The 16,826-nt window shown below is 43.6% G+C and overlaps 1 protein-coding gene across 8 annotated transcripts in view; it reads right to left on the bottom strand.

The window, feature by feature from the left end:
- Positions 1 to 16,826, bottom strand: part of TNIK (TRAF2 and NCK interacting kinase) — a 401,194-nt gene that overhangs the window by 112,680 nt on the left and 271,688 nt on the right. For all 8 annotated transcript variants that reach the window (XM_027958346.3, XM_027958352.3, XM_060393683.1 and 5 more), the window contains exons 8-9: positions 4,770 to 4,824; positions 2,514 to 2,592 (exon numbers count right to left, since the gene is read on the bottom strand). In XM_027958346.3, the coding sequence (XP_027814147.1) occupies positions 2,514 to 2,592; positions 4,770 to 4,824 (134 nt within the window). The remainder of the gene's footprint in view (positions 1 to 2,513; positions 2,593 to 4,769; positions 4,825 to 16,826) is intronic.

Below are 16,826 nucleotides of genomic sequence, written 5' to 3'. Positions count from 1 at the left end.
AGGAATAGTGCACTTCACCTGGTAACTCATTAAAGCAGAGAATAGGTAGATATAAAAGAACACTTCAGAGTTTTGTTTCTTTCGGTGGGCGATAAGAGAAAAAAGGAAAAGGAAAATAGAAATATTTTATTTCCTCCCAAACCCTAACCTATTTTAGATCACTCTGAACCTGGTTGTTCAATACGAGTACTCTGAAGTGCCTAAATATTTTCATTTAAAAAGTGAATTCCAGTGTAGAGAAATTTGAGCCCCACCAAGTGTCCTGTGGCTGGGGGCTGCACAGCCATCTTTATAACGGCTGGGTTCTGACTGAGAAGGTGCATTTTTCCAGGGCTTTTGCTTCCTCCACTGGCTCTCAAACAGCCACGTCATCTTCCCGTCCACCACCTGGCATGTGCACTCCTTCTCCTAGCTGGCTCTCATTCTGAGCCACGCAAGGCCATGCAAGGAGGCTGGTGAGACAAAGGCAGCCTGGACTGATCCAGCTCCCTGCAGCATTATAAAATCGGCTCTCATCGCCAACGTTTTGAAGCAGAGAAGTCAGCCTGTATTTCCCCTCAAGTCTGTGCTTCTCAGGCAAGGTCAGTGCAGGGTGGCTCCTGTTGGAACAAGGGTGACGAACTAGGAAATGGTAGAGCAGGGGCTGGTCAGCCACTTTTCTGGGGGCCAGACGGGTCACAAAGAAGGGCACTGCAGACCAGGGGTAAGAAGAAGGCAGGACCAGCAAGGTGACCAAGGGATTCCAGCTTCTGGGCTGGAAGAGGCAGTGATGGGGGCAGAAGCATAAGGGCTCACCCTAAAAGAGAGCAGGAATGCTTGGGCAGGGCAGTGTGGCTGCACCTTTGTGGGAAAAAAGGCCAGAGATCTCCATGGACTGCTCAATTGCCAGTTGTTTTTTTTTTAAAGCTGGCAATGAACACAAATATTTCTGAACTGCAATGTGTGGCCACGCCATGCTGGGCAAACAGCACAGTTAGGGGTGGTCAGTTTGTCCTCTGTGGTGGAGCCAGGAGCACCTGTCCAGTGTCAGTGAAGGCAGAGGAGGCAGGGAGGAGGCAGGGTGGGTGAAGCCCACTGGACACAGCAGCCCCTCCCAGCCTTCCTGGGAGGCATAGCATGAAGCACAAACAGAAAGCTCGTCGAGAGCTTCACAGTGTCCCTGATGTTTCCAAGGATCTTCCAGAACTGAGCCAGTCCCTTTCTGGGAGCTGTTCCGGGGAGAAGGGAGGAAGCAGAGCCTCTGGGCACCTGTGGATCATGTGCCGCGTGGTGCCCAATGGAAAGCTGTTGCTGGGGAGAGAGTGATGTCTCACACCACGGCGACCCTCCGGAGAGAGGAGGAGGGATGCTCTGCCTCCTTGTTACCAATAGCAACTCTCACTCTCTCCCCATGCAGCCCTTGGCAACTAACTCTGAGGCTGTCATCGATTCTGGCTATTTCTTTTTCCTCTCTCTGTGCAGTATGCCTTTCTCTTATTCTGCCAGGGTCACTATGTCATCCCTGGATAATGGTATTAATTAAGATTGCTCTTGTATCGTGGAGGGGGAAACTGTGGGTGAGCGTGTGAGAAACACGAGGACCTGATGATGAAGTGATATGAGAAAAGGCAGAGGGTCTTGTCCCTTCATGCTCAAAACTGCCTGGAAGGCATCTAGAAAAGGATAGGAGGTCTCAAATAGTCCAGGAATTGGCCCCATGGCAAAGGGAATCAGAATTGAGAACGTATCAAGGAAGACACACCGTATCCACAGGGGAAAGGGAAGAAGCAATGAATTTTTGCTCCAGAATAAGATACAAAGACTCTGGTGTGAGTGCACAAAAAAGCCAAAAGTTCAAATCCTGGTCTAATCTGTAGAACTCTGTTTACAAACTCCAGTCAATCAGACACTACCAATACAATTTTTACCATACCTTTCATCATCCATGCAAGTATTCACTTAGTATTTTTCTTTAAGTCACTTTTTATGTGAATCAGTTTATTAAATGGAAAGGTTAGATCACTGCCACAAAGAAGCAGCCAGTATCACCTGCCATAAAGAGCAAGCAATAGCAAACACAAAAATTATAAATGCTCATGCACAGACCGGGAAATCACCTCACACAGTACCAAGTGTGTATATCCATTTAGGGAATTAATGTCTTCAGGAACAGAAGAAAAGTCAGCCAATCTAATGGGCTGACCCTTAACTATCACCCGTTCTGATGAGATGTTCTGCACTGTTAGGAAAGATATTACTCTGAGTGATAAATCAAAGTGTTTCCATATTACTTCTTGGGTTCTGCTACCCACTTTAGCTAATATCTCCTCATAGTGAATAAGGACTTACTGTGCAAACAGTAGGTCCTTAATATGTACTTTAAGATGAATAACAGCATACAGAAAATCATTCAACAAGTCTTAGTACATATTCATCTAAACCTGTTAGCAGGACCTAAAGATCTGAGCTCATTCCAAACAGAAATGCAGAAACTCTTGACATTAAATCTGCAAAACACCGAAGACCAAACTCACCACTTCTTAGACTTCAGCCGAGGCGCTGGGTTCCGGGGGATGAGGAAGAGAGCTCTCATGGGGTGCATGTCACACAGAGCTGCAAGAGACCAAAACAAGGGCCAGCTCAGGTTAGGGGGCCAAACCCGGGCCAAGCCCGTCCTTTCTGTGCCGATAATGCTGCCAAATGGCTTCCTGAGTCCAGGCATGACCAGTGAGCAGAGGCAGGAGATCATAAAGCTTCCCTTTGGTGAGCGTTAAATGAGACTGATTATAGGAGTCTCATAAAATCTAACACCTTTCAACTAGAGATCGTTAACATATCTACTTGCACTTCATTTTTAAGGAAAACAAGTCAAAGGCTCAACACCCTTTGCTTTGCTAAAAATAACCATCTAAGACTCCAAGTAAACAACATCCACATAACAACTATAATGGAGACAGTAAGTTATTTTTAATTACTAAAGTCCCAAATAATCCATGGTACATCTCTTATACAGTGAAGGCTTCCCCATTTGCAGTGTTATCTATTAATATTAATACATGGGTTTTTCGAGTATAAAGCACTAGACCAAAATACCTTTCTCTCTGTACTGATAAATACCTTGAATGGCTTTCAGGCTTTTCATGATGGGTTTTGTTTGTTTGGTTGGTTTTGTTCAATGGCCCCACGAAGACCAGAGGATTAAGGCAAAGGAAGTCTGGTAGAAGACTCATAAAAATATCTCACATTGTAAAGATGACATTATCATTTATAGTAAAAACACTCACACATTCTATTCAATATTTCACTAGTTTACTCTTCAAACATCTGGGAATATCTTTTCCTGTGTGCCTAGAATAAGAACACATTCTCCCCCAAAGCTAAAGGATTCTGCTGGGAGAAAGTTTATTTTTAGCTCCTTCCTACTACTCATCAGGGGCTTCTCAGGTGGCTCAGTGGTAAAGAATCCACCTGCTAAGAAAAGAGATGCAGGAAACACGAGTTCGATCTCTGGGTCGGGAAGATCCCTGGATGAGGAAGTGGCAACCCACTCCACTATACTTGCCTGGGGAATCCCATGAACAGAGGAGCCTGGAAGGCTACAGTCCATGGGCTCCCAAAGAGTCGGACATGACTGAGCACACAGGCAGTAACTGCTCATTAAGCATGGTGATATAGTTTTAAGACTGCCAATATTATCTTTCTGATTCATAAATGCCTACCAGCATTGTGGATAAGGGACATTTGGTCAACAAACACCCTAGTCATGCTACAGGTGAATTCTACTAATTCTCGAGTGAGAAATAAGAACACCACGATCACTCGAGGGTAAAAAGTCATATGAGCACAATGACTCGTTATACTAACGTAGGGCCTGTTTTGGTCCAGGTCTTCTGAAAAGCAAGACATTAAGGTGATATTAAACATGAGAAAATATCACTGGAGGAAATTCCTGCCTGAAAGGAAACAGCAAAGGAGCCAAGGAAGGCTGGGAGAGTTGTCAGATTGCTATGAAGGTGAGAGGGAGAAGCAGTAGGTGGAAGGGTGCTAGGCTGTCCTGCAGTCCAAGGAAATCAAGGAGGGAAACGAAGGAGCAACAGCTGCCTTCCAAGGAGCCCCCGTCTTCCAGGAAAGGGTCTGCCTTGTATCCCTGCCACTCTGGGTCACTGGAGGAGGGGGTGGCCCTTGGGAGGAGCCATCGTGGCAGCTGTCCCTGCTCAGTTGCACTTCCTGAATGGAGTCTCGGAGGTGACCCCGCAGCTGGGGAGGGTCTCAGTGGGGCCAATGCTCCAGATTCCCAGGAACTGGAGAGGTTCTTTGGGTAGCCAGAGCCCTGCCCACTCTGTCTCAAATAAGCAGGGAAATCTAACAACCTAACCGTTAGTATTTTAATACGAATGAGAGCAACCGAGTGCAAGTGTTCCCATAACCCATGCCCTGAAAATCAGCTTTGAATTTCTGATATATTGGCGTTTACACTCTTTGTGGTTTAGTTCCAGTTTGACTACAGGTGAAGAGTAGTTGAAGGATAGACTATACACTGAGTATATAAGACAGACAAGACTGCTCAGAGTCTGCTTTCCTCTCCCTTCTGGTCTCGCCTCATAAATACAAATCCTCACACCACTCTGAAATGAATGGATTCCTGGTTGATTTAGATGACTCTGCTTTCTCGGTACGCCAGCTTGAGTCCACGCAGGGCTCGGTGTAGCAGAAGTAAAGCTGCTGGCAAGGACGCATCCGCACCTGCAGAGCAGACCAGCAACAGATTTCACCCAGAGGAAGGTACTTACGGGGAGCACCTTCTGCCATCTCGATAGCGGTGATTCCCAGAGACCACAAGTCACTCTGCAAAACAAGGAAGGCACAGAAGCATGGGTAAACACAGCCAACAAAGGCTCCCTGGGCTAAACCAGGCAACTGCTTCAGAAATGCCTATGGGAGAGCTGTCCAGCCATCTCTTTTCAAACCTACTTCAGGCAAAAAACAGCCTTGTTTTCTCCTTGCTGATAATACCTTTCATGGTGCCTGACACATGGTGAGTTTTCCATACACGTATGAAAAACAAATAGAAGGTTTCAAACATTAATTCATCACTAAAATTTCCCTACTAATTGGACCACAAGAAACTGCTGCTGTTTGACTGTTTTTAATACCTTCACTGAAACAAAACTGTCAAGTAATTAATTGTACATACTCTAAGGGTACCAATTGAAAGGGTTTGGTGTTCATGTACACCTGTGAAATCATCAGCACGGGCAAGGCAGCAAACACATTCATCTCCCCAAAGGTCTCACTTGCCCCTTTGTAGTCTCCATTTCCTGCCCATCTGTCCCCGACCCCAGTTCCTGTTCCAAGGCACCCACTGATCTGCTTTTTGTTACTATGGACTAGTCTGTATCTTCTGAAGTTTTGTATAAAATGAAACCTCCTGGTCTCTTTCACTTCAGATGATGTACTTAAGGCCCACCGTGTTGCCTTGTGTATTGGTACTTCAGTCCTTCTCACTGCCAAGCAGCGCTCCATTGCACCAACACAGATGCTGCAATTTGTTCATCCATTCACTTGCTGATGGACCTTTGGGTTGTTTCCATTCAAGGCCATTAAAAATAAAGCTGCTACAAATACGCATGCGCAAGCCTTTGCATGGATGTATGCTCTCATTTCTTTTAAATAAAGACCTAAGAGGGGAATGGCTGGACCATATAGTCGACGCTAGATCATACAGTATTTATAGTCATTTGTTTTTAACCTACAAAAAAGCCCAGCAATTCTTATCATTTAACCAAACAAGATGAGGATGGGGGAGCTTTTGTTTAGTTTTGTCTACTGCTGTATCTCAGTGCTTAGAATAGAGCTGGCCACAGTAGTGGGTGCTCGATATATTTGTTAAATGAATGAACAATATTACCATATATTTTTATCTGGTAAGTAGACACATACGCAAAGTAGAAATCCTATACCCTTATTGTCTTTCTTATTCTCAGGTTAACTTTCATGCTCTTATCAGAATTTTCTGGGCTAATGCCTCCACCTTGACCTATGCAACCTTGAACAATATGCTTCTCCCCAGCTCTGTGCACACCGCTCAACTGTTTCTAAATAGTGCATAGAAGGGAAGCAAATTGAGAGAAGGGAAAGCAAGTCAGGAAATGCCAAAAAGACTGCTAAGAAAACACACATAAACACTTGGTTCAGTGGTTCACAATCCTGATGAAGACTCTCACACTCCCTTTCTTTTTAAATATATGTTGCATTCTGTACATCATTCTAAATTCTCACCTGTAACCTCACAAGATTTCAGAGATCAAAGTTAAGTTCCCTTGCTATTCCCACCAAGCAAATGTCAAGGTCACATGTCAAGGAGATATAACTGGAAGAGAACTATGAACTCCTCCCTGAGCCATTCCCTAGAATTAAACTTCTCAATATCCTGTGGGTGACACCTAGGCCTGTTCAGTATTTGAACTGAGGCCCATACAACCTGAACAGGACTTTCAAGGGGCTCTAGACTCTTGCCTAAAATGTGATCTACCTTAGAGCAAGTGGCTGGGGCACATCCTAACCCCACACTAGGACCAAGCAGGGATTCTTTAATTCACGAGCCCATCAACCCGTCCACATAAATGTTACAAGTTCTCAGTCCATTTGAAGATAACAATGCACCTGCACAAAACCACTGTCCATAGATTCCAAGAACATCTCTGCGTAGAACATCACTTTATCATCCTTTCTTTGTTTCATTTCAAGGTATATTCAAATGTGTCACTGAATACACACACACATACACACACACACACACACACACAAAAGAGTGGCACAGCCTGGCACTTTGCTAAATCTTCCCACAGGCTGCTGGTCTTGCTCACTGAGGTTCTTTTTGGAGCTAATGGGGAAAGCCCAGCTCACTCATCACAGGCTGGCTCAAGAGCAGCAACTGTAAAGATGAACACACAGCTCTCTTGTACCAGAACATGATGGTTCACTGACAAAGACAATCATTGGGGAACATGACGAAAACCCTGACTCACTTACTGCATGGGAGGCATTCAACAGAAAACAATCTGGAAATGGTGGCGGGATTGGGCTGTTCTGATAAGACTCTAGGCCTCGGCAGGTCTCCCACCACCTATCCAGCATCTTGGGAAACCGAGTGTTTGTGCAGTGTGAACCAAGATGCAAATACGAAGGCGGTGGCTGGGCTCTCTGTCCCCACCTGCCATAGCAAAGTCAAATTAAATGGCTTTCAAGTGTAGGAAGCTTGAACTGGTTTGAAAGCCAACACAGCTGAAAGGAAGTGATGGAACTGGGATGAGAAAAGCTCCAGGCTAGTCTTCAGACAGGGGAGAAGATACTCAGAAAACTCAGGCAAACTCCTGCCTCAGGGCTTTAGCTCTAGATATTCCCTCTGCCTGCAGCACCGACCCTAATCATGTGCGGACTGACTCTCTCCGCTCCACGAAAGTCTTTGCTCAGGTGCTCTGCTCTTAGTGAGGACCACCCAACCTCTCTCCCAGTGAGGCCAGACCCTTCCCCCTTTCCCACTTTTGTTCTCCAGAGAACTGATCACCTTCTGCCAACTGTGTAATTGACTCATCACTAATTTATTATGTTTCTTGTTCACTGTTTGTGTCCCCTGCCCTCAACGCACACACTTCATCATGAAGTCCACAAGGGCAGGGAATCTTTGCTTTGTTGACTGGTACATAGTATTAGAAGAGTGCCCGGCACATAGTAGGCACTTCGTAAATACTTGTCAAGTGAATAGACACATGAGAGAAAGGAGCAAAACCTAAGTGTCTTAAGGCTAGACTCTCTGTAGAAGGATGGTTTTGTTTGTTTTTGTTTACACAACATGTGGGATCTTAGTTCCTCGACCAGGGATTGAACCTGTGCCCTCTGCAGTGGGAATGCAGAGTCTTAACCACTGGATCACCAGGAAAGTCCCTTAGACCTTTTGTAGGTCATTTAGTCCAACTTTTCATTTCACAGAGGAGAAAAAATGACTTAAGATCACAGAGCAGCTAAGCACCAGGTTTTAATCAGAGCTGGGTCTCCTGCCTCCCAGGCTAGTTCTTTTTTTAAAACTATCATCACAATGTAAGAACCTAATAACTCACTTTAAAAAACTTATTAGGGACCCATAAAACAATTGCTTCAGATTCCTCCTTTGTCTACAGGTACCTTAAACTGCTGGTGACTCAGATGAAGGTGTTGAGATTCAGTGAGGCACATCCGAAACCAGTGCTCAACTTCCTAGAGGCCGTGTGAATAAGTCAGACAGACCCAGATTCAAGTTCAGGTTCCTAATTTAACTGTATCCAGAAGACCGCACAGAGCTCAGCTTTCCACTACACAGCAGACAATTGTGACATGTATGTACACAGGCATGCTGCCTAACACAAAACCCGGCACACAGTAGGCTCAAGAATAATTAATCATTTCCTTGTCTTCTACTGTGAGGTAAGACTGCCTTCGCCTGCCCAGTTTAGCCTTCTATGGCTTCCCTGGAATTGGGTGTGGCCAGTACTGTTTGTTGGCTAACCCAACAGGCATTTCAATCTGCCCGGCCCTTGCTGCCTCCATTTCAGAGCATAGGAAAGCTAAACTTGGTATCCAGATTTCCCTCAGCTAAGGATGGCAGTCAAGGAAGTGACCTAGTTCTGGCTGCTGAGACCCAGGCAAACATCTTCTGGGAAAGCTTTTGCTTTTCCTGAAATAAATGACAAATACAGCTGGTGTCTTGACAACTCTTTCCCACTTCTTAGTGCCTTGAATACAAACATGCCATCTGGAGTTACAGCATCCATCTTGCAACCATGAGGCAATAAGTCAACAAATTAAGGATGACAGGGCAGGAAGGTAGTAGCCCGTGTTTTGAAGACATCAATCAATCCTCACCTGCCTTCCTCCAGACTTCTGGCGACACAAGAAACGTAAGTATGGCTAAAAACATTTCTTAGTGATCGTATGGACAGAGAAATCATTTGAGGAAGCATATTTCAATTGTAAGGAAAAAGAGAGGTCCCAGTTGTTAGGTGATCCTCCCTTTATGCCACCAGAAGCGGGAAGGGTTAGTGAAAAGAGCGACGTTTCCTTCATTCAGTACACAGCATCTCAAATTTTCTCTCTGGCTGCTTTCCCCAACCCCGCCAAACAACCCCTTCAAACGAAAGATCACAACATCCCAACTCCGGTGCCTCCTTTGTCACATGACCAGGCCAGAGATTATTTCTTCTTTAAGCCGTCATTTGATATCATTATTAGGATCTTTTTTTTTCCCCCTTTCTGGGATTCTCTTGTATTCCAAAAGGAACATTTATATTCCTGGCCATATATACCCAGAGCTGCTTGTAAGCTATGCTTAACTGCCCATGCTAGAAAGCAATAAACGTCCTTGATGGGCCTTGTTTAAGCCTTTGGATATATTAGCAAGTCCCAGAGACACTTCAGAACTTAAATACGGGAGAAAATGTTCCAATTACAACTGGCAAGACAGATCACAGGAGATGAGAGAGGGAAGAGGGAGAAACAAGATGAGGAGAGAGTTGGGAGAGATAAGTTTCCTCCGTGGCCGTGGTGTGACTCATTCTGGCAGGAGTTGGGTAATTCATTATTCTAGAGGTGCTGTGCAGCCTGGCCAGCAGCATGATTAATAGCCCAGTGCAGTGTGCATCACCAACGGAACAGAGACAAATTCTAGTGCCTCCGAGAAGGCAGAGGCAAGCACACAACTTCTGGCTGGTGGGGGGCTAGCTGGCACAAAGGAACTTAAAACAAGAGGCCATTCCTCTTGGGGCTGGGTTGCTCAACAAGTGAAGAGGACTTTCAGAAGGCCAAACCAGCCATACAAGGGGTCGGGGGAGGGGCGGAGTGGTGGGAGGCGGGCAGAAGAGCCCCAGTGTGCCCTGACAGGTAGAAAGAACACATGTTGTGTAATGAGCAGACCTGGGGTGACCCCCCTCGACCCTCTGAACCGATGTCCTCACTTGTAGCATGAATAGAACACCTATCTTGCACAGTTAATATGAGAATTCAGTAAGATATGCAGGATACTTCCCTGGTGGTCCACTGGTTAAGTATTTGCAATGCAGGGCATGCGTTGGTCCCTGGTTGAGGAATGAAGATCCCACATGCCTCAGAGCAAAGTCCACGTGCCGCAACAACTGAGCCCACGTGCCACAACTAGAGATCTGCGCAATACAGCGAAAGACCCCATGTGCCATAGCTAAGACCCAACACAGCCAAACAAATTTAAAAAACATTAAAAATAGTAACAATCAAAAAACAAGGTATATATGCAAAGTTCCTAACACAAGGCAGTGTACATAGTGGGTATTAACAAATACTGGCACAGACAAATCCTGAGGTCCAATTCTCACTGACTGGCAGTTCAACGAGCAAACCAGTGAGTGACAAGGAGCCCTGGTACTCAAAGAAGTTTCTGGAATGTTACAAGAGTAAACAGGAAGCTTAGAGGAAGCAAACAGGAAAAGGTGTGTCCTTCCTCCTCCAGCCTTGCGATCTACCCAGATGGCCAAGTAGGAATGGGGTTAGCTGAGTCCTGACCCCATCTCCCCTGAGCAGAGGCTAGCAGGGTGGTCTAGAGCTCACAAACAAGAGCTTCATAGCAGATGCAATTGGTGCAGTAGAGTCTACCAAGTTTTGCCAAGACCAAGAAATCAGTAGTTTTTTTTTTAAACGAAGACCAGAAATCATTCTTTCAACATGTAACTTATTCTCTTTTTGGAAATGCTACACCTGGAAAAAGCAAAATGAATTTATTTTATGTGGTCCCTAAGGGCAGCACCTTAATCTAGAGGTGTAAGTTGTAGAGAAGCAGATTCTGGCTCAATGTAAGCAGAAAATTAGAGTTGTATAGTACAAATAGGTGGCTCAAATTCTATGATATTGCTGGGATTTTTTTTAGGTCAAAATGTCTCCAAATGGCAGTACCTTCATATAAAACATAAACATGAATATTAACTACCATACACTGACTACTTATCAAATGGTAGTGAATTAATTCCTTTATACATGTCAGTTCATTTTATTCTAATATAGCCTTGTCACATACAATTGTTACTCCCAGAGGCTCAGAAAGGTTAAATAATTTCCCTGAAGTTATACAGTGCAAGGAAGTGATGTCTACATTTGAAACCAATCCTATCCAACTTCAAAGGCGTGACATGCCCTACATCATATACACTACATTATATATAAACAGAACCAAGGTGGTGCGATCAGGGTGACTGAGGTCATTCAAGCAGAGGTTGTTCAGTTGCTCAGTCCTGTCTGATTCTTCACGTCCCCATGGACTTTAGCACACCAGGCTTCCCTGGCCTTCACTATCTCCTGGAGTTTGCTCAAACTCATGTCCATTGAGTGGCTGATGCCATCCAACTGTCTCATCCTCTGTTGCTCCCCTCTCCTCCTGCCTTCCATCTTTCCCAGCATCAGGGTCTTTTTCAGTGAGTCAGTTCTTTGCATCAGGTGGCCAAAGTATTGGAGCTTTAGCTTTAGCATCAAGGCTTCCAATGAATATTCAGGATTGATTTCCTTTAAGATTGGCTGGTTTGTTCTCTGTGCTGTTCAAGGGACTCTCAAGAGTCTTCTCCAGCACCACAAATTGAAAGCATCAACTCTTTGGTGCTCAGCCTTCTTTAGAGGTAGTTATTCACAATCTCATTTCCCCCAGAATTCCTTGTTCATGCTGCTGCTAAGTCACTTCAGTCATGTCCGACTCTGTGCGACCCCATAGATGGCAGCCCAGCAGGCTCCCCTGTCCCTGGGATTCTCCAGGCAAGAACACTGGAGTGGGTTGCCATTTCCTTCTCCAATGCATGAAAGTGAAAAGTGAAAGGGAAGTTGCTCACTCGTGTCCGACCCTTAGCATGGACTGCAGCCTACCAGGCTCCTCCATCCATGGGATTTTCAGGGCAAGAGTACTGGAGTGGGGTGCCATTGCCTTCTCTGTCCTTGTTCATATACATTTGAAATGTGACCATAGGGAAATATTGAAAGAACAGGTTATTTTCTTCACCTGGGGATCAACTGAGAGCCTGGATGAGGTGGTAGTATATCCGACTAAAAAGTCCTGTGCAAGTGGGTGTGAACACGGAGCACAAGGAATATGCTGGATAGAAGTTTGTCTCTGCCAGGAACAGTAACGTTGGTGTCTGTATCATCCTTTCTTCCTGCCACACGGGGATGGGAGTTTTGCTGAAATTTCAGTAGACAGGTTAGGCCTCATGTGAGAGGCCAACCTCACTCTGCAATGTGAAGATCATCCTCTCACAAAGCACATCGCATACACCTTGGTGATGCTCCCTGGCTAGGCAAGTGTTCACTTTCTCTCCAGCTGAGCCTCTTACCTTCAGGGGTGTTTTTCATTCTGTCTGAATAAAGCCAATTATCTGTAACACAGGAGGATGAGTACTTGCTCTACAGTCAGAGCACAATACTCACCCAAACCCTGCAGGAGACATCTATGTCTTTAAATGGTCCACAGCACCTGTGTGCAAAGTCTCAGAGTTTAGGTGGATAACAAACGACATTAGCATAGATCAGGCCAGTGGATGGGTGGTGGGGTAGAGGGGATATACTATTTCACCATACTTCTCTTAGTTGACTAAGCTACTGTAAAAGCATGACCAGTATATGGTTTAAAAAACTAGAACAGTTACAGAAAGATATATAAAATAAAAAGTTTAACATGTACATTCTGCTGTGTTTATAATGAATAATCAACAAGGACCTACTGTGTAGCACAGGGAACTCTGCTCAATGTTAAGTGGCATGCTGGATAGGAGGGAAGTCTTGGGAGAGAACGGATACATGTATATGTATGGCTGAGTCCCTTTGCCGTCCACCAGTTATACTTCAATATAAAAAGTTAAAAAAAAGAAGTTTAAGTTCTCCATCCACATGCCATTCGTCCATCAGGTAGGGGAGAACCAGACTCTACTATGTGTACCAGAAGCTGCTTTGTGCACCTCACACTATATCTTGGAATCTGCCCAACTTCAACATATACACTATCTCATTGTTCAGATGGCTGTGTAGTACTCCAGTGGACAGCTGTGCCAGCCTTTATGCAACTACAAATGGGCTCCTGCCCACAGACAACGTCCGTTAGTGAGTAGTTCCATTAAAGCAATAAATACATAGGACTATAAAACACTCGGCAAATCCCCATCTAACTGAAATGAAATTCAAGTTAAAAAAATAAAAATTTAAACAGCCTAGGAATTTTGAACAGTTTTATTAATTCCAAGTCTTTTGAATGCTTATTATTAAATGAGAAAGCTTTCATTATTGCCCCACGTACTTATCAGGAAAATGAAACCTTGCCTTTTGCTTGAAGTGTTTTGACAGATGTTCTGAAAACAAGCAAGGAAGGGCTCTAGGGGAAAGGGAACACACCAGGCAAATGAGATTCTGGCTCCTCCTTAGGGTAGGGGCTACTTTCAGTCAGCGGCATACTGTGCCCGGCAGGTATCAGACAAAACCAGACTGCAAGAAAAAGCATGGGCTCTTCCGCCTATTTTCTTATATAGAAGCTCCTATTTTATTGAATTGCTATAGTTAAAAAACACACACACACAGCAGTTTCTAAAGACATTGCTGCTGCTGCTGCTGCTGCTAAGTCGCTTCAGTTGTGTCCGACTCTGTGCGACCCCATAGATGGCAGCCCACCAGGCTCCCCCGTCCCTGGGATTAGGCAAATAAAATAATACTCAGGGGCTTTCCTGGTGGCTCAATCGTAAAGAATCTGCCTGACAATGCAGGAAACACAGGTTCAATCCCTGCCCCAGGAAGATCCCACATGTTGCAGAACAGATAAGCCTGTGCACCTCAACTATTGAGTCTGTGCTCTGGAGCCCAGGAGCTGCAACTACTGAGTGGAGTGCCCTAGAGCCCATCTTCGCAACAAGAGAAGCCTCCTCAAGGAGAAGCCTGTGTGCCATGACCAGAGACTAGCCCCCGCTTGCTGCAACTAGAGGAAAGCCCGCATAGCAACAGAGACCCAGTGCAGCCAAAAGTAAATTAAAAAAATCTTAAAACAAGAAATAAATAATAAAACCAAACTATATTCCTTTGCATTTTGTCTTTATTTGAAAGAAAGGGCTTTTGTGAAAGAAGAGCCGACAAAGCCCAGTGGCCTTCAACTCCTCTTTTATTCTAAACATGCCCTCTAGGCTCAAAGTATCTACAGCACGTGAGAGAGTGAAGTGCTACGGTCAGTCTCTGAGGCCAGGACACACACTGGGTCAAATGGACAACCAAACACAGCAACAAACCACTGAACTTTGATAAGGTCGCAAATGGACTTTCTAGTAAAAAACTGCATATACAGGTAGAGCTTGGCTAATTCCTTTTGCATAGTGAGTATTCAATAAATGCACACTGAGTGAATGAATAAATGGTTTTGAAAGTCTATGTGTTATTGAGCTGTCTCCTGGTGACAGGGCACATTCCCAAGAATAATGAACAGAAAAAAAAAGATAAGATCTGATGCTGAGAAAGAAATAGCAAGATTATTTGAAGTATAGCTTCTTCTCTGATCCAGAGAAAATCTGCAAAGTGGTTGGAACGAATCTTCAAAGAACGCCCAAATCTTCCTTTCTGCTTGGTCTTCCTAATCCACCCTTCTGTTGTGCTCCTTCTTTCACTCATGACAAGTGGACAATGAAGCTCATATTCTTGCCATGACTTTTTCCTCCTCTTACACAACCTACATTTATGACAATCCAAACAAGTAAGTCGCACTGGAGGTCTAAAATGGCTGATACAGTTGGATTTGTTCTCTCATCATGATCCTTTATCTTTTAATAAAAGACACAGAAATTAATCTTTGATTTCCTAGTGTCTCAGGACCTTCCAGCACCTCTGAAACCTCCCAGTGCAGCACAATGCTCCCTGTGGTTATTCATACATTTGGTTGTGTCCACACCTAGGGTTATGCATCAAGCTTTGTCCACACCTACGGTTATACATCAGGCTTTGTCCACACCTACGGTTATACATCAGGCTTTGTCCACACCTACAGTTATATATCAGGCTTTGTTCACACTAGGATGATGCATTAAGCTCAAACACTTTTCACCAACCCCAAGCTATATTCCTTAATCTGACTATAAACCATAATCTGAAGAAAGAGATTCAAGGTATCAGTTTAATTCTAAGCTTCAGCTTGATCAGAGGAGTTCTCTTCTAGTTACTCTACTGAAAATAGCTAAGTCACAGGGATCTATTTTATGCCATAGAACAAAAGTCCCATATATATTATAGGCAGACAAAATACAGGCTAAAATGAGGTTAAATGTTTGAAACACTCTGACTCTCTATGTGTTTAAAATATCTGTGGCCAAGATATAGATCAGTTAGCACTTGTTAAGTACAACTATAGTTTGAAGGATTGCTTATAGCCAATCATGGTACACATTATCTGGTCTGGGACATATATTTTGTAGTGGCTCCTCTGAAGGGATTTGCAAATTAAATTATTTCAATGTGCTTATCATTAACAGTTTAAATAAATGACATTTATTTTGGCAAAAGATTAATTTTTAACTTGGCAGCTGTGTTCAGACAGATTGTTGTCAGGTTATTACAGTGACTAACTGTGAAAGAAGGAGGAAATTTACAGAAGATTATTTTGTTTTTAGACCTTCAAACTTGCATTTCTCCAAAGAGGCAAATAATTTTGTCAGTGCCCTGAGACACTGGGTCCCAAAGACATTGCAATGTTTGCATCTTTGTGACCTGATTTCAATAACACCATATGTGGAGAACTGAAAATGTTCTTTAATAGAGGAATTCTTCAAATATACTCTTCAGCGGCTGTTTTGTTGGTAAATTGGACATTTATATTTTATATATTGGATTTTTTTAAATAGCTTCAACGATTTTTCATCATCATCATTGTATATATTGGATATTTATACTCCTATATATATTTATGTAGGAGTGCATCATAGAGAAACATGGTAGTATTTAGGAAAATCTCTGAACAGAGAGCTTGGAGATATGGGGCCAAGTCTGTGAGAAGACCACTAACTGGGTATGGATTGTGCAGTTCCCACATCTGTAAGATGAGGGTATTTCAAAGTAATCATTAAAGTCCTTTGGTGAAAAGTCCATGCACCTGTGGAAAAGAGGAGGGCTTCTTGGAGAAGGAGAAAACTTCCACCTCTCCACTTAAACACTGCTTTGAGTTACTAGCAATTTTCCAGTTGATGATACAAAACATCAAGCCACAAATCAAATTTCTATCAAACATGGCAATAGGCTATAGAAACACCATAAAGTAGCTATAAATATCCCATCTGATTCTCTCTTATTTTGAAAAGAAACTCTAATAATTAAACTTTGAACTATGTAGAAATGACTAAATATAATTATTTTTAACCAGAAAAAGATGACCTAAGAAAATGAACTCATGTCTTGATTTCTTTTAACATAAAAAGCTCTCAGAATACATATGCTTTGCCAAAAATCTAAACTACAACCAAAATAGAAATCTATTTTCTAGTAAGAAGCAAGAGAAGATTAAAAGAACATAGAAAATGGTTTAAACATCTATATAAATTTTTTTTACAAATAGGCAATGAGATATGATGAGCGAGTTTGTTAAAAAGATTCTCACTTGAATGTCATAATTTTAAACTCAAGAAATGCTTTTGTAGCTCAGTCGGTAACAAATCTGCCTGCAGTGCAGGAGACCTGGGTTTGATCCCTGGCTTGGGAAGATTCCCCTGGAGAAGGAAATGGCAACCCACTCCAGTATCCTTGCCTGGAAAATCTCATGGACAGAGGAGCCTGGTGGGCTGCAGTCCATGGGGTGG

Source organism: Ovis aries, chromosome 1, assembly GCF_016772045.2.
Source record: "Ovis aries strain OAR_USU_Benz2616 breed Rambouillet chromosome 1, ARS-UI_Ramb_v3.0, whole genome shotgun sequence".
Classification (NCBI taxonomy): Eukaryota; Metazoa; Chordata; class Mammalia; order Artiodactyla; family Bovidae; genus Ovis; species Ovis aries.
The sequence above is the reverse complement of the archived record's forward strand: the minus strand, read 5'-3'. Positions and strand labels throughout refer to the sequence as shown.